At 40.0% G+C, this 21,868-nt stretch overlaps 1 protein-coding gene across 2 annotated transcripts in view; it reads right to left on the bottom strand.

Annotated features, from left to right (window-relative positions):
* The window catches only part of SH3D19 (SH3 domain containing 19), a 76,392-nt gene that overhangs the window by 13,559 nt on the left and 40,965 nt on the right, over positions 1-21,868 (bottom strand). For both annotated transcript variants that reach the window (XM_072121436.1, XM_072121445.1), the window contains exons 7-18: positions 19,373-20,332; positions 18,171-18,278; positions 16,058-16,158; positions 15,863-15,921; positions 15,115-15,370; positions 12,594-12,662; positions 9,438-9,578; positions 5,955-6,021; positions 4,545-4,675; positions 3,729-3,784; positions 3,245-3,438; positions 2,715-2,767 (exon numbers count right to left, since the gene is read on the bottom strand). In XM_072121436.1, coding sequence (XP_071977537.1) covers positions 2,715-2,767; positions 3,245-3,438; positions 3,729-3,784; positions 4,545-4,675; positions 5,955-6,021; positions 9,438-9,578; positions 12,594-12,662; positions 15,115-15,370; positions 15,863-15,921; positions 16,058-16,158; positions 18,171-18,278; positions 19,373-20,332 — 2,195 coding nt within the window. The remainder of the gene's footprint in view (positions 1-2,714; positions 2,768-3,244; positions 3,439-3,728; positions 3,785-4,544; positions 4,676-5,954; positions 6,022-9,437; positions 9,579-12,593; positions 12,663-15,114; positions 15,371-15,862; positions 15,922-16,057; positions 16,159-18,170; positions 18,279-19,372; positions 20,333-21,868) is intronic.

The raw sequence follows: 21,868 nt of genomic DNA, 5'->3' as shown, positions 1-21,868 counted from the left end.
GTGTATCATGGAGCCAGTTCCATGTAAGAACACTACAGGCGTGGACATTAAAAATTTGGGACAAGAACTTGGAACATTTAGACTTCAAGAAGGTCATTCCTCTGGAAGTCAAAAATTCTCTAAACTGGTGGAAATACCAACAGCATCTAGAAAAGGGAATACCATGGAATCCGACTCCAGTCCTGATCATCCAAACAGACGCCAGTTCCTCAGGATGGGGAGCTGTTCTTCCAGACCGTTACCTTCAGGGGTCATGGTCCCCTTGGATGAGAAGACAATCTTCAAACCTAAGGGAATTATCGGCAGTATGGGAAACACTAAAAAGGCTACCCAAAACCCAGGTAAAAAATATCAGGATCCTGTCAGACAATGTGACTACAGTGGCCTATCTACGTCGTCAAGGGGGCACAAGATCCTCGGACCTGATGGAGGTCACCAAGAAGATCTTTTCCTGGGCAGAAAATCACCTAGATTCCTTAACAGCGGTATTCCTAAAAGGGTCAGAGAATCAGCGGACTTCTTGAGCAGAGAAAAGATGGACCCACACGAGTGGTCCCTGAACAGGGAAGTTTTTCTTTCTCTAACCCAGAAATGGGGCTCTCCGTCAATAGATCTGTTTGCTTCAAAAAAGAATACTCAAACAGAGGTATTTTTTTCCATCTCACCCAAGGACAACCCCCTGGGACTGGATGCCTTAAGCCAATCATGGGGGACAAATCTAGCATATGCTTTTCCTCCATTTCCCCTAATCTCCAGAACCTTACAAAAAATTCAATCGAGTCGGACGACAGTGATCCTAGTAGCACCATTCTGGCCGAAAAAACCTTGGTTCCCACTTCTCTTAAAACTAGCAATCTCAGGACCCATCTTCCTTCCCTGCAGAAGGGATCTGCTACACCAGGGCCCTCTTCTTTACCCAGACCTGAAGTTTCTGAACCTGGCGGCCTGGGTCCTGAAAGGGAATTGCTCCTAGCTAAGGGGGTTTCTCACCAGGTTATACAGACCCTAATAGCAAGCAGGAAACCAATCACCAACAAAATATACTACAAAATCTGGAAAAAGTATATATCCTGGTGCGGGGACCTTTCCCCGATTCCGGGCAAACCAAATATCATTAAAATTCTTGATTTTTTACAGGATGGTTTTTCTAAAGGGTTAAGACCTAACACCCTTAAGGTCCAAATTTCGGCTCTAAGCGCCTGTTTTGACTTCCCCTTAGCAGAGCACAAGTGGGTGAAGATGTTCATGAAAGCAGTCTTAAGACTGCGACCTACAATCCGATCAGATATACCAAAATGGAACTTATCACTAGTCCTAGACTCCCTTACGAAGCCTCCGTTCGAACCGCTCTCGGAATGCAGCCTGAAAGACCTATCTCTCAAAACCTCCTTCCTTGTGGCCATAACATCCGCCAGGAGAATTGGAGAACTGCAGGCCCTATCCTCCAAAGAACCCTTCCTGATCATCTCGGAAGACAAGATAGTACTGAAATTAGATACGTCTTTCCTCCCAAAAGTAGTCTCAGACTTCCATAGAAGTCAGGAAATCGTTTTACCATCTTTCTGTAACAACCCAAAGAATGAGAAGGAAGCGCTCTGGCATACTCTGGATGTCAGAAGAGCTGTCATAATCTATCTAGACAGAACCAAATCTTTCAGAAAGTGCAGAAACCTTTTTATTCAGTTTGGGGGAAAAAATAAAGGAGAGAAATCATCAAGTTCCACCATTGCTAGGTGGATAAAACAGACCATCTCTAAATCCTACCAGCTACAAGATGTGAGTCTCTCAAAAAACATAACAGCCAATTCTACCAGAGCTATGGCTACTTCCTGGGCAGAGAAACGGGGAGCATCCATCTCCCAGATCTGCAAGGCAGCTACGTGGTCAAGTACATCGACATTCCCAAAACACTACCGCCTGGATCTACCTTCTAGCCATGACTTGAGCTTTGGACGGAAAGTTCTCCAGGCTGTGGTCCCTCCCTAGTCGATTTATCTAGTAAGTCTCCAGGTGCCGTCATGGGGGACGTCATGGAAAAAGTTAATTAGTCTCACCGGTAATTCTGTTTCCATAAGTCCACCATGACGGCTATATATACCCTGCCCTGTGTTATTAATGATGTCTGGCTAATATCTTCTAGCTCTCTACTGGAACCTCCGGTGGTTATTTGGAAGACACTGGGGAACAGCGGCAGAGGAGGGGCCTTATAACCTTCGCAACTTCCTGTCCCTACCAAAGGTCAAGGTGCAACCTCCAGGTGCCGTCATGGTGGACTTATGGAAACAGAATTACCGGTGAGACTAATTCACTTTTTTAAGACATTTTCTCCTGTGATACAGAACAGAATAGGGCACTACAGGCAGTCCCTAGGTTACGTACAAGATAGGGTCTGGAGGTTTGTTCTTAAGTTGAATTTGTATGTAAGTCGAAACTGTATATTTTATAATTGTAGATCCAGACAAAAAAAAAATTGGCCCCAGTGACAATTGGAGTTTAAACATTTTTTGCTGTAATGGGACCAAGGATTATCAATAAAGCTTCATTACAGACACCTTACAGCTGATTATTGCAATCTGGAACTATAGTAAAGCATTCAGAAAACTTCACCAGAGGGCAGAGGGGTCTGTCTGTAACTATGAGTTGTCTGTAAGTCGGGTGTCCTTAAGTAGGGGACCGCCTGTATATCTATAGACATGTAAACACAAAACAGTTACCTGTGCAGATGATGCTGATGGTTTATTTTTCTGTGAATCCCAAGAATCTGGGGCTACAATGAAAAAAGAACAGGTGTTGTAGGGAAGATGGTATACAGGCTTGGAGCTAGTATAACGCGGACTAAATACGATTTCTTATTAATTGACAGATACTTTTAGTGCTTGTACTGTATTTCCATTCTATTATAGTAATGGAAAAACGAAATCTTAGCACTGTCATATGTAAATTATATATATAACATGACTGACACTATAGCACGTTTTGCTAGTTAACTCATAGAACAGAATTCCAAGTTTTTGGACAGAATCTGCAACGGAAGCTACAAAGCCCCTGATGCCGCTGTGAGGGCAGCATTAGGCTGCGTTTACACGTAGCATTTCAATTTCTTCCTGAAACGTAATTCAAAGGAGGTAAAGGAAATTAGCCAGAAACAATTAAAACTAAGTGTGAAGTGTGAAATAAGTGGCCTGATGCTGTTACATACAGAAGAAAAGTGCTAGATCTTATTGTTAAAGCTCACAAAAAGTACCTGTAGTCTTGTTTGGCAAGTCTTCGATGATTTCCACAAAATTAATTGGAAAGATGCCAACATGTCCTTTAAGCTCTCCCTTAACCCATTCCTCATTGATGTATTCTCTCAGAGTGATCATGTCACCCTCACTGAAGCTGAGCTCATCCTTCTGATCCCCAATAAATTCAAAACGAGCCAGACAACGCGGGCCCCTGGAAAGAAACAATAACCTACATAAAAGTGCAATAGCACAAACAAAAGCACAGTATAACATTGCTAGTAGTTTACATTCATGAATAACATTCTGGGATAAACTGTAATATACTTCTATTATCCATCCTTTATGAAGGGAGCTTGTCTGATAATATAGTCATTGATTCACGAGTGTATCAGCAGAATATGGGTCTCCAATTGTGGAAATCGATCATCCGCACAATAATAAACAATCAAACCAAAAAAAATGTGCATTCTCTTTTTCAGTTGAAGCATTAAGTCCACTTACTTTATATTAGAAGCTGCAGGATTTTTCTTCAGAAACCCTTTGTTAGGCATGTCAACCTAAAGGCAATAAAGTTTACTCATGAAAACGTCAAGGTTCCTATACAATTCAGTAAAGAACATGTATTGCATCTTAATTATAGTGTTGGGTGTTACTAGATGAGAGATTTCCATAGTTAGGCCATGTTCACACCGGTGTTCAGACCTCCATTATTATCTTCCGTAACTAAAACAATAATAACAGAAGACTAATGGATCCATTAAAACATCTTTTGATTTCAATGGACTTTTAAAACCTTCTGTTTGAACCGCTTCCGTTATTGTCCTATTGCACCACTTCCTTTAGTGTCAGTTAGTCTTCCATTATTTGAAAATTGGACAGGAGGGGCAGCGCTACTAGTGGGGCAAACGGACACAAAAGGAATCCATTAAAAGTCCATTGAAATCAATGCACATTTTAACCGATTCGTTAGACTTCCATCAATATCATTTGAGTGACAGAAGATAATATTGGAGGTCTAACCACAGGTGTGATCCGTGCCTTAGCAAGTTAGTTACTGCCATAGTGGATCCTAAAGAAGAGATAAAGATATCGCTTAAAAAATGCAAAGACTTAGAAAGGTTTTCGAGTTTGACAAACAAAACAGTTTGTTTGCTTTATGTCTGATTGGTGGGGGACAGAAGAAGGACAGTGCAGCCCTCTTAACAAATGTTAGATGGGATGCAGTTCCCTGGGGTTCTGTACAATAGAGCATATGTGTGCCGTTATTTGTTACCTCTGTATTGCATTATTAGGTATTCTTCTACTTATATCACTTACCAATATCCGGACATGATTGGCAGGAAATATGCCTGTGTTTCCTTTACATTTTCCTCGGTACCATTCTCTGTCTATTTTCTCTAGCAGGTATACAATCTCCCCTGAGGTCAGACTTAAGTCATCTGCATGTTCTAAAAAGAAATGGTTGTGGAAAAAAATAATATTTCAGAAGAAAAATATTTGAAAAAAAGCTAACTAAGCCAATGTTCTAAACATGATTATTTGTCTCAATCATACTATGCAAACAATAGATCACACAATATCACCGTAAACCAAATGCAGAACACCCACCTACACAGTGTTATTTATATTGCTGGTGTCTTAACCCCCTGAACTCATCTGAGCACTGGAGTCCGGGTACAACCGCTACCTCTGCAACACCAACGTGAATACTTGCATAGCTTACGTTTATATATACGGTAAATATTATCATTGCTATTAAAATCAGTTGATGCAAACATGTATACATTTCAAGCAAAGAACCCATGAGTTCTCTCCTATTACACTTTCTCAGTATTTAATGTACTGTACACAGTAGCAGAGGTGTATAGTGCTGATCCTCACAGCAGAGATATTTAGCAAGTTATCATGATGAACAGTCTGGGTATCATGGTCATATAGCATCTCATAGGATCTCAGCAGAAGATAGGCTACTATTATTTAATAGCTTATTGTTGGGTGCAGTAAAATCATATATAAACACGAAGACAAGGGACCCTGTGAGCTACACAATTTAAGTAAATCTTTTACTAGAAGTGACATAAGAAATGCAAGCACTTTAAAGGGAACTTGTCATCAGGAGCCCCTTTTCTGGCTCCCCCATGCCCCACAAAGAATAGTGTACACACTGCCAAAGAGTTTTTAAAGTCAAACTGTCTTTTTCCGAAAAAAATGAAAGTTAGATCAAAGTTTACCTTTCTGTATGCACTGCAGTGTCTCGTGTCCCATCAGAGTGGCCAGTGAGGAGTGGTTTGCCCCCCAACCCTGCTGAAACTGCTCCGTTATGCATCGATTCAGAAAGGTAAACTTTTTACTATAAAAACTCTTTGGCAATGTGCACACTATTCTCTATTGGGACATGGGGGGAGCTAAAAAAAAAGGGCTCCTGATGACAGGTTCCCTTTAAGGCAAAATATATACTCAACAAACTATAAAAAATATTTTATAAATGAAAGCTTTTGTAAACTCTGTTCTCCATTTCTTTTCTGATTTAATTAAATATTTATTTGTGTAAAGGTAGACTATAGGCTGAAAAAGGAAGATTATTCCAATCCATGCCATTAGATAAATCTAAGAAAAGCTATAGTACACTATTAATGCTAATGAACACAAGTCTAAAATGTTATATCTAATATTAGTTATCTAATATTGTATATATAATAGCTAAAAAATGATGAGGGTTCAACATACCTCCAGCAAAGTCATGCAGCACCAATGCGTGAGGTGTATGGCTGTCCTCCATTCTATGGGGCAAGTCCTACAAAAAAGAACGCATTACATGTAAGAATAGTATGTAAGCAAGTATGTATAATTTTCCAATATACATTCTGTATCTTTTCCTCACAATTTTCTAGTTCTGTGCTTGCTGTCACTCTATGGACAATTTCTAGAATTACTTCCAGTGGACAGAAATCTGACCATGGTCACACAGGTGCACGGCTCGTTATATCACACAGCTCTGGTTACTCTCTGTGATATAACCGTGAACCTATGTGGCCAGAAACATATTTCTGTCCACTGGAAGTGATCATAGATGACAGCAAGCAGAGATCTAGAAAATCGTGAGGAATTGGTACAGAGAGTATTGTGGAAAATTGTGTGACTTTTCATCATACAAACAATAAAATGTATTTGATGAAAAGGGAACACCCCTTTAATGAAGGTTATAAAAGGAATTGCATAATACAGACAGACCCCGTGTTACATACAAGATCTTTAGGTTTGTTCTTAAGTTGAATTTTTATTTAAGTCAGAAAAGGTATTTTTTATCATTGTAACTCCAAACAAATTTTAATTTTTATCCGAGTGACAATTGGATTTTAAACATTTTGTGCTGTCATGGGAACAAGGATTATCAATAAAGCTTCATTACAGACACAATACAGCTGATCATTACAGCCTGGGACCAAAGTAACATCCAGAGAGCTTCACCAGAGGTCACAGTGAGTAGAGAGGAGTTGTCTGTAAGGCTGCATTCACACTAACGCAAGGGGGACGTATATACGGCCGACATATATACGGCTGATATACGTCCCCCATAGACGGCAATGGGTGCGCGGCGCTCTAAGGGAGCGGTACGGTGCAGCACACGTGCGCCACTGTACCGCTCCGTACCCCCGTATTTTTTCACGGCATACGGCGCCGTGCGCCATGTATGCCGAGCGCTGCCATGTGCTACGGTATGGCGGGCAACGTTAGTGTGAATGAAGCCTAAGCCGGATGTCCTTAAAGGAAACCAGTCAGTAGGGTGCTAATTTTCACTAAAGACGGATTGCAGAAGCCCATCACACCTGTATTTCAGATAGGTCTTTCTGCTTTTTCTAAGCATTTTCATTACAGTGTACCGTATATTCCGGCGTATAAGACGACTTTTGAAGACAGATCTTCTGTCTTCTCTGGGGTCATCTTATACACTGGTAATCCCGACCGCCCGCCGTGTATTCACGGCGGCGGTCGGGTCCCGGTGCATGGAGAGGGCTCACGGGCTGAGCCCTCTCCATAGCCGGTAAGTCTTTGCTGCATATTGCTTTGCTAGCACCGATCGCGGGTGTTTTCACAGCGTGCGCTGCCGGCAAAGCTGCCGGCAGCCTCAAAGAGATAGCGGCGCAAGGGCACCGCCATCTTACCTGGGATCGCCACTCCCCTTGACGTCTTCGGGGGCGACGATCCGTCTCCATGGTAGCCTCTGGTCTTCCGAAGACCCGAGGCTATTTCGTTTTAACCCCTTCATTACAATGTGCTGATAGCACATTGTAATGAATGAGGAAAATCCCCATATACTGTAGTATGGCAGTATATGGTAGGATCGATCAGACAACCTAGGGTTAAAGTACCCTAGGGAGTCTGAAAAATAGTATAAATAATAAAAAAAAAAAAGTAAAAAAAAAAAATAATAATAATAATAAAAAAACCTAAAATTTCAAATCCCCCCCCTTTCCCTAGAACTGACATAAATATAAATAAACAGTAAAAATCATAAACACAACGGTTTTTCAATGCGTTTAACCCCGTAACAGAAAATAGCGCCCAAAGTCGAAAATGCCACTTTTTTGCCATTTTGAAAATCATAAAAAAATCTATAAAAAGTGATCAAAAGGTCGTACAGTCCTAAAAATCATTGAAAATATTATCAAATTTTGCAAAAAATGACACCACCCACAGCTCCGTACACCAAAGTATAAAAAAGTTATTAGCGCCAGAAGTTGGCAAAATCAAAAAAATAAATTTTTGTACAGGAGGTTTTCATTTTTGTAAATGTATGAAAACATTATAAAACGTTTATAAATTTGGTATCCCCTTAATCGTACCAACCCAAAGAATAAAGTAGACATGTCATTTGGGGCGCTCAGTGAAAGACGTGATATCAAAGCCCACAAGAAAATGGTGCATTTTTTTCCCGCTTCTGAGTACATGGCATGGAATATTTAATAAAATAAAAATTTAAGGTACAGTATGGTAACATTTACAGTAAAATGGACGATGGTAATGTTGTTGTATGCCTTATGTTTATGAGCGACAGTTTTCCTGCTGTATACCTGCATGTCATAAGAATTTAAATTAAAAAAAGGACCATGTTAAATTCAAATCTGTTTTTTTTTAAATTTTTACCGGTGTTTTGTATGCGTTGGAAAAGGGGTAGTCTTATACGGCGAATATATCTTAAACTCTATATTTTAAACAGGAAAGTAGGGGGGTCGTCTTATACCCCGGAATATACGGTAATTGTGTGTTGTAACTTACGGGGGTTCCTGAAAAAACCCTCCGCTTAGTACCACGGGTTGGCATTTCAAAAAACAACACATGACTTGGCTGTGATGCAAACTCCTCAGCTCCCCGCCCCCAACTTTGTGCTTCTGTACAGCTCCTCCCTGCCCCATTGATGTCAGCTCACCACACTGCGAGCGCTGATCCTATGAATGAGCACATAGGTGGGGGCTGATAGCTGAGGAGTCTGCAGCACAGACAAGTCACGTGTTGTTTTTTGAAATGCATCCAAACCAAAGCCAACCCCTGGGACAAAACAACAAACAACAAAATTAAATTGTAATGCAAATGCTTATAAAAAGCAGAAAGGCAGATTTGCAATGCAGGTGTAACGGGCTTCTGTAACCTGTCTTTAGTGAAAATGCGGTCTCTGGTGACAAGTGGCCTTTACATTAGGGAATGTCTATAAAAAAATTAATATAAGACTACTTAATTTAGCAGAGAGAAATTGCATAGGCTCACGGTCTAGTGCATTCTAGGAATTGGCACCCAATATCTGAAGAGTCAACATATTGCTTAGATGTTATTTTTTCCTCATCACGCTGGCAATTAGTTCTTATTGTAGGATAAACTTCCTGTTTGGTAGAGATGACTTTTCAGTGGCTGCGGCTACAATGAGGTGATTATCAGCAGTGACTCAAAAGTGCAGCCCTGGAAGGTGTTTATTGACAGTGTATAGGTCGCTCATATGCATATCAACACCTAAAGCTAAAGAAGTTGCAAATCCCTATGTAGAGGTCAAAGATGAGAGGAAATGCCTACAAAATGTAAACCTAAATTTAGGGTCAATCCCATTTGATTCATAGTGTACTGCTTTGATTAGGAAGGGTTATAGGATATCTATGCAGTAAAGTATTATCTTTTGTAGGCCAATTCATCAGAATCCCTTCTTTCCGAGGAGAAGTCTACCTTTTGCTTGTTATCCGAGCTGTCATCAAGTGGAGTGATGATCTTCATATTGGTCACTTTTACATCTCCAGTTACACCTCCCTTTTGGCAATGGATATAATTGTTATCTTTGTGCTCCAGCAGCACCAGCACGTCTCCACGCTAGACAAAGAAGAAAGGAAATGAAAAGATATAAAGCAGTGATGGCGAACCTTTTAGAGGCCGAGTGCCCAAACTTCAACAAAGACCCGCTTATTTATCACAAAGTGCCAACATAGAAATTTAATTTGTGATTTATACTTCCTTCTCTGTCACAGTTTTCATTGATACCAGCCCCTGAGGACACCAATAAAGCAGAAAATAGTCCCATGTTGAGCTGTCACTTTAAAATAGCTCTGTGCACAGCAAGTCCTGGGCTGTCTGGGACTGCAGGAAGATACCTGGAGTCATCTCTGGTGATGGCCTGAGTGCCCACAGAAAGGGCTCTGAGTGCCACCTCTGGCATCAGTGCCATAGGTTAGCCATCACTGATATAAAGACTCGCCATTATCATTATATGTTCATTAGGTTTTCAATTAATTCAGTCCATGCTGTGCTAGTACAACATCTCCATACTTCTCTCTGCAAAGTCAAATAGCAATGGCCTTAATATACCAGTGACCGGCCAGTAATGGTCCCATATCCTTGTGTCATCAGGACAGAAGAAATAAGAGACCATAATGGTAGCAGGCACCATCAGGACAAAGCAACTGGGGATCAAAGATGAGTGTTTATAGCTTGTTGTACAACTACATTTTCCGCAAGGAAGGTTTACGGTAGGGATAAAAATATGACCGTACCTTATTAATATTATTGCTTCTATCTAATATATAAAACTGAGTGCATATATGCATCCATGTATATGTAGCAACCCAGAGTGACATTACAAATGTTTCTACAAAGAGAAGTTCCAGCATTCAAAATCAGTAAATCCTATCTTTATTCTTTAACACAATAAACCTCAAAACCATGGATAGGGTTAACAGGGAGAAAGTCCAATTGACGCGTTTTGGCTTACAGGATGATGAGGAATTCATTGTCTTCCCAGGACCTTGGGCCATTCTCTGTGCACCAGACAGCACACGAGGAAGGAGAGTGGAAGGAGAACTGGATATATGTTTTCTTTTGGTACTACAAATGTTTAGCCTACATAGGAATCTGATGTACAACCTGATGAAATGTCATGTGTCAGTGTATTAAAATGTCATACTAATGTGATGTAATGACCACTTGTGGTGTAAGTGCTGACATAGGAACTAGTGAGGAGAGTCTAAACAACCTTCTCTCTGGACTCGCCTTGGTAATGTGCACAGGCCCATGAGTATTGTTCAGTGTGCGAGGTAAAAATGGTGGTTCTGTGGGGTAAGCAGACCCACAGAACCCACTGTGGGCTAAGAAGACCCAACTACATGGAGGTAAAATCCTGTCAGAATTTGGAAGCAGGTGATCATTCTGATATAGCAGGAGCCAGTAGAGCACCCACAAAGGAAAACTAGTATCAATAGACCAGGGAATCCCAAATGCCAAATCTAAAACAGTTCAATTCAAGTAGTAAAGTCCATAAAGATCCAAACCTGGAATCTGTTAAAGGAAATCCCAAAGTCTCCTCTAGACAACTAAGGCACCAGTTCTAGTCCAAGAACCTGTGTGTAGATTAGCCCTACTGCTATATGACAAAGGTACTTTGTGAAATCTCTAGTGTTTTAACAACTCATTCCTGTCTGCCCACTGATGAAAGATGTCAGTGGACGCGGGTCTTGAGTCAAAAGACGTCACTGCAGTTTCTCCTGCTCCAGCCCTAATCGCAGGACCGGGTCTCTGGTCGTCAGACACAGCCGGAGATCCTAGGGAGAAGGCAGAAGTGGTTTATTACCGCTTTTGCCTTCTCCTTTCTTCACTGTATAGTACTGAAGTGGAGCTATGCAGTGAATGCAAGAGCCGGCAGTCACATGGCCACAGGCTCTGCAGGGGTTATTCAGAGCTGCTGGGATCCAGAACTGTTCTGATCAGACTTTTCCCCTCACTGGGGGCCATGTTCCCTGTAACTGGAGTTCTTATAAATTGGGTTCTTATTTACAATGGTTATTTAGAGTTAATTTGAAATCTGAAAAAATATATAGAGTACATTACCAAAAAATGTAAACATTTTTCACCAGTTTTTGTAACTTCCAAAAAAAGGTGGCAGACCAGTGCACAGTACAAGGCAGCTGTTGTCTGTAAGTATGATTCATATGTAAGGCGCACTGGACTATAAGGCGCACCTTTGATTTCTGACAAAATCAAAGGATTTTTAGTGCGCCTTATAGTCCAAAAATACGGTAACTATCCCTATGTTCATAAAAAAATGCCACAAAAATATTTAAGGTATTGCACAAAAAAAAGGAAGTATGAAATAAGTTTGAAAATTTGCTAAAAATGCCCCGGTTATTAAAGCCTTTTAAGGCCATGGTCAGAAAGGGGTTAAGTAAAAGCCTTGGATTGTTTATATTGAAGTTTGGTCCTTATACACATTCTTACCAACCTAAAAATGTTGTCTCATAAAACAACCATAAAACAAAAAACACTCGTGGCCGGGAGAAGACTGCTTAAAAAATAAACATGTACTCACCTCCGCAGTCCCTGCCATATCTTTGGTCCATGCCCCATGTAAACAAACAGGGGCACAGAAGCTGTTACGACCAGTCGAGGTGGGCGGCCCCACCCACCCGTCCCTATTCCCAGCACCGTATCAGTGCAGCTTCCGTACCCCTGTTTGTTTACATGGGGCACGGACCGGAGAGACGTAAGCGCAGGATGCCAGGAGGGACGGCGGAGGTAAGTAGTTATTATTTTAAGCAGCCCCCTCCCGGCCACCAATGTTTTATTGTTTTACAGTCTCGGACAACCCCTTTAAGCTGTCTGATACTCCAGTCACATCCAGAGCAGCAGTCTTATCCTTGTCATACACTTAGCCAACGTTGTTGTAGAAGCATTAGATCATCTCGGATACTTCAGTCACGTCCAGAGCTGCAGTTTCATATATTTTTGTTAACCCATTCTATTTTTATTTAGGGACGTTAACAAATATCCCGGGCAACACCGGGAACTACATCTAGTAATATAATAAAAATAAAGATGACATTTACAAGTAAGACTTACCTTACACGACAGCTCTCCGTGATTACTGGATGCAATATCCTTTTCAGCAATTCCATGAGGCAAAGCCAACTGCAAAAAAATAATATAGGCTCAAACACATGTGACAGGTCTTTATTATTCTTCTTCCATGTAGGTCTGTCTAGCAGAGCAGATGAAATGTACAACGGAGAACTATGGCTTTGCTCTACATTTACAGAGCTATAAAAGATGACAACTTGTGTGCTAGAACATAGTGTGGGAAACACACACAATACAAAAATCGGAATTGCATCACTTTATAAAAAAGTTTAACTGAGTCTGAGAGTCTCCCTGGAGATTAACTTTGTGGGTTCTATTCTTTTTTTATAGCTAGAAACATCATATAAAGATGCAGAGAGAAAAAGGCTAGGAGAAAAATCGGAAAATAATAATAATTTGTTTATTTATGTAGCGCACACAGATTCCGCAGCGCTGCACAGAGCTTGCTAAAACAGTCCTTGTCCCCAATGCAGCTCACAATCTAATCAACCTACCAGTTATGTTTTGGAGTGTGGGAGGAAACTGGAGGACCCGGAGGAAACCCAAGCAAACACGGAGAGAACATGATGTTCAACCCCTTTGTGACTGAGGGTCATTGATGCCTGAATGTCAAAGTCAATTTTTTTCAGTTCTGTGCTTCTTGATATTAAGATATCTTAGGAAACGTTTTACATATAAAAACTATTTTTTTATATGTTTTTTTCCCCATGACATGTGAGACTTTAGCTTATTTTTTTATTAATTTCATATTTTTTTCTTTATAAAATGAGGCAATAAATGACTACAAATACGAAAAAATCAGCTTTGTCATTTTTCAGAAAAGTGTTTTCTTAATAAGTAGTAAAACTGAATAAACTTTTACCAAAATATGTTATAAATATATACAGCATCATTCCATCACCCTTTCCCCAAGTTTAGCTACAGATGCAGAGGGTGCATGTACTTACAGTTTGTACTACAATTCTACAAACTGTAAGCCAAGTCTTTCCTGCAGCTCCTTCTACATTCTGCCTTCAGCTGACAGGCTGGAGGGGACACATTTCAAACTCCTGAACCCTGGCACCTAGAAATACACCGGAGATATCTACTCTTAAAGTTACAATCGGAACTCTTGGGAAAAAGAAAGCAGTATATAAAAAAATCAAAAGTTTTTACTGCAACTTTAAGAGTGGATATCTCTGGTTCTGTGAAGCATCTATGAACAATCAAACTTAGTGTTTGCAGGGGGAGGGTCACTACAGAAGACCCTATGTTCTGTTCATCAGGACCTAGAAATCTCAGCTTGCAGATCCTATTTGGCTTATTGTTCTGTGAGCTACAGAACTGGTCATACAGGAAATTAAATATAGGCAGGAACTGGATATTTATTTATATTGTAAATCACAAAGTCATAAGCCCAATGGAATCGGAAAGATTAGATCCGTATCTTTATGATAGGGCACCATAATTTCTGGGTACTATAGAACAAAAGATAGGGCCTTCTGACCTGACACTACCCCTGCAACCACTAAAGTTGACTCCTCTCATGTGAAAATGAGGTGAGAAGTGTCATATTTGCCTGGCTTAGGGGGAATTTTTTTTTTTAAATAAACAGGTGAGGACATTTCATACCCTATTTGATAGGGCTGGTAGTCTAATGGGGTAAAACGTTGTGACAGGTTCTCTTTAAGTTGGCCACTGTCATGAAGTGTATAAACATCCAACATCGGTGCACTGAAGAGGAGAAGGGATGAGCGCTGCTCACCCCTCCCCTCTCCATAGGACACAGTGCCACACGGCTAAAGCCGTCTATGGGTACGTGTTTCCAATATACGGCGGTTTGAATGCAGATGAAAGAAGAGATTCTCCTGTTTAATATGACACCTGAATTGCGTTTCTAGGTGCCAGGGTTCAGGAGATTTAGCCGTTTTAGGTTGGCCACTGTCATGATGTTTATAAATATCCTTTCTGCATGGTGTATGTGCAAATAGGACCTACACTGTATAGCCATATGGCAGTCGTGAAAGAGTTAATAATCTTCTGTAAAATACAAAAATGGGTGACCTTGACCAAACAAAGCTTTTCCTTGCGTCAGAGCTGCTCTTATGTTTTACATCTACATGATAACATTTCTGATTTTTTTTTTATTTTCAGTTTCTATGATAGAAACAATAGCCACAACAACATCTGCAACTGACATGAGGGGAACAGAAGACATTGGCCTCAGGAGTTTGTTATGGGAATCAGAATGGTTATAACTGCAGAATAATGAAAGTTTACATGCCCTCTTTACATTACATTTGGTAGGTAAAATCAGTATGTGATACATTTCCGATTTTGCAAGTCATCCAACTTACAAAGAAAAGAGAGGTCTGTCATTCTTATTGTAGGTGTACTTCAGAACAAAATCCAGAAAACCACACCGTATGATTTTAAAATATACAATCACACCAACAATTATTTTTTTATCTAGTCATGCTATAAATATAGATTTATATATGAAATGTGAATGTTGGAAACTTACCGTGTACTTATTATATAGGGGGTGTCCAGGTTTGGGTCGAGGAGGTAGATCTGGTTGCTGTCTTTTTAACACTTGACTTTTTGATCTGTTGAGCCCAGATGTGTTGTGTTTTGCACCTATACCCGCATCGGAAGATGAACGGGGAAAGGCATCTCGATTTGAGGCATTTTTGGAAATTTTAGGTGGTGGGGGTCTTCCAGGGGGTCCTTTTTGAGGAGGTGGCTGTGAAGTGTCCATAACTTTAACACCAATTGGTCTGTATTAGAACAGAATAAAATAAACTAAGCATGCAATATCAACAATAGAACAAGAGATGCATTTGAAAATTATGAATGGCCATCATATTTCTACTGTAGCTCTTATAATAATAATAATAATATAATAATTCTTTAATTACATAGCGCCTACAGATCACGCAGCGCTGCACAAAGCATGTCAAATTGGTCCCTGTCCCCATGGAGCTCACAATCTAATCAACCTACAAGTATGTTTTGGAGTGTGGGAGGAAACTGAAGTACCCGGAGGAAACCCACGCATACTCAGAGAGAACATACAAACCCTTTACAGATGTTGATCTGGGTGGGATTAGAATCCAGGACCCCATCACTGCAAGGCAGAAGTGCTACCCACTGAGCCACAGTGCTGCCCCGTTAAAGTTTAGTTTAGAAACTCTGAGATTTACCACATATAATGAAGGCATTGTCCAATACAACCTTTAGCAATGAAATGCATTGTGACACCTTCATACCTGGTAGGTAGTACTGGCTTGGACCAAGTCTCTTCTGCATTTTCAAACTGCTCCCAATCCTGAAATAGAAATAAAAGTGCAAATGTATAAATGTCCACACAAAACAGAAAAAAAGCTAGATTAATGCTATTTGATCATTATTTCTACATCATTATAAATTAGATGAGAAATGGCACAAGACATATAAATACATACCTTTCTGACAACAGGGCGTGACCTTGCAGCTGGTTTACTGAATAGGCTCCCCACTGGTTTCTCCGATGGAAGTGGTGGAGGTGTCTGAAGTTCTTCACATGCTGTGTGCAATAACAATGTTATTACCTTATTCTCTTTTTACAACATATTCTTGACAATTCTTTTACAGTGGGCAATTTTTCATCAGTGTATGTAAAACCCTGGACTAAGGTAAAGGTAGGCATGTCCAGATTCTGACTTTAAAAGTGGCATTTCAGTTTAGTGATGTTGATGACGTATTCATAATGTAGGTCATAAATATCAAATAGTGGTGATTTATTGAACCCTTTCATATCGAGGGTGAACTGTGGCACACAAATACACAGTGCTGGTACAATCTCCCCTTTAATATTGCGCCAGGATTGTGCTTCAAGGTGCCACAGAGACAGAGATATCCACAGTTAAAGTTACAGGTTGGAACAGAGGAGAGATGCATATAAAAATCACATACTTTTACTACAACTGTAACAGAGGATATCTCCGGTTCTATGTCACATAAAAACACAAAAGGTGCATTTCAGAAGATTTAAAATGGGCCACTGAATTGATGTCTATACACTTGCTACGTGCACACTGTATGTGCAATTAGGATGCAATAGCTAGGGAAACCAGCCAATCATGAGAAAGCCCTGTGCTTGTAATTTTTTATTTTAAATCCAATCTTTTATATTGAACGTTTTTCAATTTTACATTCACACAACAAAATCAAAAACCTAACAATCCCCCCCCCCCTCCCCCAAAGGGTCATACCCTGTGCTTGTAAATTTTTAATATACCCATAGCACTGAATTACAGATACTAGACCTGCTGTTTCATCAATAAATCAGAAAAGGACCCCAATTCTTGTGATCAGTATGTGGATTCCAGAAATCACACCCTCACCAATCACATGGTATGCCCCTATCCTGTGGATAGGGGATACCATACACCGTTTGGAACAACCCCTTTAAAGATAACCTGTCATGAGAAATTGGCCTAATAAAACAACAACTAGTATGGTCCAGTGTCGTGGCATCATCCAGAAAATTAACTTTTGAAGTGAGATGCAAATTGGGTGTATAAAGTCAAGGAGGCAGAGAGTTTAGCAGTGAAGTCAAGGTGCAGATGCACATCATGCATCAGACTTCAAGAAATCTGGTTAGAGATGTCTCTGGATGCAGGACCATCAATTACAGTGAATGGGGCTTTCTGGGGAAGAGAGAACATGATTTCAGTGTTAAAATCTCCGCCTCCTTCACTTCATAAAACCAATTTACATCTCACTTCAAAATTGATTTTCTGGATGATGCCACCACACTGGACCATGATCTGGAAGGTTCAGCTGCTTGGCAACATACTGGAAGTGGCTTATTAAGTTAAATCAGTGTCTGATGGTGAATCAGACACTTGTAAAGCAGATCATCAAGACAAAGGAGGAGATCTCCAAGTGTGAACTATGCGAAAACACAAGTGACCAAACAACAAGTGGCTGACCAGTTGTGCTCCAAATTCACTATGCACAGATGTTTACTGAAACAGATGTTAGAAGAGATCTGTCACACAGCAGTTTTATACGTAATCATGATGTATTAAGCGTACATTGCTTAGGAATCTTTATCTGTTTTTGGACATTATCCTAACTTCCTATACAATATTGTATGTGCATTATTGCTTATATCTGCATTACTGGGGGCAAAGGTTAAAAAGCATACCAAACCATAGTAATAGTTATTGCTAATCTGACGGAACAGCTCAATATATTAACATACCGGTAACTACTATTTCCCTTTTCTCAATATATCTGCTACTATTTGATAAGGGTTGGGAAGTGAGAGTTCTCCTTACGGAGACTGCCAATTAAGGCCCCCTTGTAGGCATGTGACGACTTCTAGCCATTGATGCTCCACTAGGGGATTCTGGGAAAATACACAAATAAGTTTTTCAGGATTGGATAAGTAAAACCATATGATAAGAAAAGGGGGGGGGGGCTCATGATGTCACATCAGAAGAGGTTGCAAGTATTGTGATTCTACAAACATCATCATATACATTTTTGCAGGAGACATTTTTACAGGAGACTTTGTGGGATGCTCACATTTTCCTAGTTTTCCAGAGATCCGGATGACCGTAGGCTTTCTCAGCACAGTAGGAGGAGCTGGCTGCTCTTTCTCAGCCTCATCCTTTGAAAACAGCTGGAAGGGATCTGAAGAGGAGAAAAAAAAAACATTTTCCCTTGAATTTGGAATGTGGTCACGTTAACTGCAAACACAGAACCCTGAACCACGTCACTGCTAGGATTCAAGTGCTGACAATGATACAAGTTAATGGAAACAATAAGATAAGTTTTGTGTAAGGTAAGTCTACCAATACAGCAGGTGGGCCGTTGGAACCTTGAGAACAGAGACGATTAGAAGTAAAATAACATAAAGCGATAGAAAACTCCATAAAAAATACTTTGTTATCAGCAGGAACTGAGTTATAATGTAGGGGATTAGCCAACTGAGTGTGGGAAAAAAAGTTTTGTGGGAAATTCGTATGGAGCTTTCCATGTCCTGGAGATCCCATGCTTTCTTTCCTCTGCCATAATTGTACTTAGTTAGAAATATTCCAAATCTGTAGGTATGTAGAGCTCCATTACCCCAAAATGAACTGGCCATACTTAACGGATAATATAGCGACATTAAGGCTGTATGGAGAGAGCTAAGGGGCTCTTCCCTCTCCATACAAGGTGGGTGGCTGCTGTATTATACAGCAGATAAATAGGGCAAACTCCCAGCACTAAACAAAGCTATAAGCCTTTCACCACCAGAAGTAACCGCCGAGGCCAGTGATTGGACGCAGAAGTGACCTGCTCAGAACAGGAAGTTACTACCGATGTCAGAGATGTACAAAGACAGGAAGAAGATGCTGGCACTGGCATTTTTTACTTTAAGCATAAAGCATAAAAAGAGAGTTGTACAGCTCTTACAATAAAAGGACAGGTTAATTGCAAAGATCAACATTGGTTTGGCAGCTTTTCGGTAAATAATCCTCATAATCTCAGATATGAGAGACATAAACTGTATTCTGCATAAATGATACCGTTTTGTATTTTCAGAGACTTTGAATGGATAATCTTCATTATATCATAAACAAATAGCAAATACTCAAAGTGAGAACAAGTTTTATCCTCCTAATTTACAGTACACAAATACACATATATAATAATAGATAGATTAAAAGCTATATAGAGAACACAAATGTACAGCACAAACAAATAAAATGCCACTAAATAACCAAAAAATTGTCTATTCTTACCAACGTTTGCTTTTGAATCGCTAGTGACTTCTGGACTGGGCAGAACTGGAGATAAAACATCATCATCAAAGCTGATCAAGTCTAGATCACCCACTGACTTGCTCTGTACTACTCTAGGTGCCGGTGGTTCTGCGGTGTTAAATACTTTGGCTTGGGAAGCAACAGAGAATTTTGGAGGAGGAACAAGAGGTTTGGCTCCTATGACAAGGTTGTCAGTTTGAATGGATTTCTTAGGCAGCATAGGCCTGGGAGCAGGAACTGGTAACTTTCTTTCAGACTCTTTATTGTTGTTTCCAGACGTTGCAAGAAGACCATCAGAAAACTCATTACTGTTGCTTTTTGAGAGATTCGGCTTTGGTTTCTTTGGCAGGTCTGGTTTGGTAACACCACCGGTATCTTGTAGACTTGATGGTATAACCTCTCTTGGTGTAAATTTTGGTTTGTTGTCCTTCCCAGGATCCCATTCGCCAGATATTCTGTTGGATATTGGTTTGGGAGCTAATATAGGCTTTGTGGTGACAGCACCTCTAGTGTTGATGGAACGTGGTGCAACTTCTGGTCTTTTAGGATGTTCTGAACTTTCACTTTGCGACTCAAAGGCTTTAATCCTTGACACAATACTGTTTTGGCTTCTTTCATGGCTCATATTGTTCATTTCGTATAAATCCCCAAGAAAGTTATCATCAAAACCAGAACAAGTCTGGCTGGAATGAAGTTCTCCTTCAGACGTACCCTGGAAGAAGATCTCACTGCTACCTTGAAAAATACTTAGATTATTGTTTACCACAGGTTTAAGATTAGACTTTGTCCTTGGCCTTGGCACTGGGTATCTGGTAACATTCGATTCTTCGTATCGGGTGCTAGTCCCAGTATTACTGACTGCTATGTGGATGGCACTGTCTTGAACATTATTAATCACAAAAGGTATAGACGGTCGTGATCTCTCAGTGGTCCTTTGCACTAATAAATGAAAGAGAAAAAGAATAATGTGGAAATAAATATATCTATTCCAGATACACTACTAAATTTAGTCAAATTTTCCAGCTGGAAAAAAGGCAATCCAGTAAGACGTTTATCAGTAAACTGTTCAACATTGCTGATAAAGCAATGAACATTTTAGACCAAATTGGTTACTGCAGACCAAATTAGCCACACATTTTCAGTGACAACAGGTGAAGGACAAACAATCTTTCTGGGAAAGTTCTGTAAAGATTTTTGAAACAAAGTGGCTTTATTCACCCATGCAGCTATATTTAGGCTAAACCATGCAGCCTTTATCAAGCCTTTCTAAATAGAGGATGACAGTGTATCCAGCCACATAAAGCAATCACTTATTGTTTAATTTTTATTCAGCAAACATTTACTATGGTTGGAATGGTCCCTTTTTATCAACATTAGTCTCAATTGTATAGTCACCTTGAGAGGCGCATTAGTAGATTAATTATCCTTCATAAACTGCAGTCACATAAGAACGACTTCAGTAATTTCATCATATTTAACAGGATTGTACACCAACAGTTTTGACCAGCCCCCTCCCACCTCCTGTGTGACAAATCTTCACTAAACTGCTGCACAGTCCCTCTCCTTTGAATATGAGAAGTAACAGGCTTCTGGTTAGATATTACAGCAGTGAGAAAGGGTGGAGCAGTTTTAATGCAGAGTTCTTAAAGCATGTGGAAATGGGCCACATGCTCTCTGCATTATATATAAATAGGAGCATGCTCTCTGCATTATATATAAATAGGAGCATGCTCTCTGTATTATATATAAATAGGAGCATGCTCTCTGTATTATATAGAAATAGGAGCATGCTCTCTGTATTATATAGAAATAGGAGCATGCTCTCTGCATTATATATAAATAGGAGCATGCTCTCTGTATTATATAGAAATAGGAGCATGCTCTCTGTATTATATAGAAATAGGAGCATGCTCTCTGCATTATATATAAATAGGAGCATGCTCTCTGCATTATATATAAATAGGAGCATGCTCTCTGTATTATATAGAAATAGGAGCATGCTCTCTGTATTATATAGAAATAGGAGCACGCTCTCTGTATTATATTGAGATATAATGCAAGGACGTCTTGCGTGCCAGCCAAACAGCTGTACCACAAAATGTAATAGTTAATAAAGTCCCAACTCGGCTGTTTGGCCAGCAGACGTGACGTGCTTGCAATACATTTCAATATAATGCAGGGACTCCAGGTATACAAAGGTATAGTTACACAGATCTCCTGGGCTGTAATCTAACACTGTATAAGGCTTTGTATGGCCTAGTTGACTCCCTTTGATAAAAAACATTTAAAATAATTTTCTACATCAGGGGAAGAGAACATTTTATATTTATAACACCTATTAATTTTGGTGGGATTAAACACCCAGTTGCCATACCTTTTTTTTAACTTCAATGTGAAAAAATACAAATACTTTTTTAAAAGTATCCTTTCCCTCAAGCTTCAGATGTTGGGAATGTGGAAAAAGTCCCGCAGGCA

The sequence above is a fragment of the Engystomops pustulosus genome, chromosome 1 (assembly GCF_040894005.1).
Source record: "Engystomops pustulosus chromosome 1, aEngPut4.maternal, whole genome shotgun sequence".
Classification (NCBI taxonomy): domain Eukaryota; kingdom Metazoa; phylum Chordata; class Amphibia; order Anura; family Leptodactylidae; genus Engystomops; species Engystomops pustulosus.
This window is presented reverse-complemented; position numbering and strand designations above follow the sequence as displayed.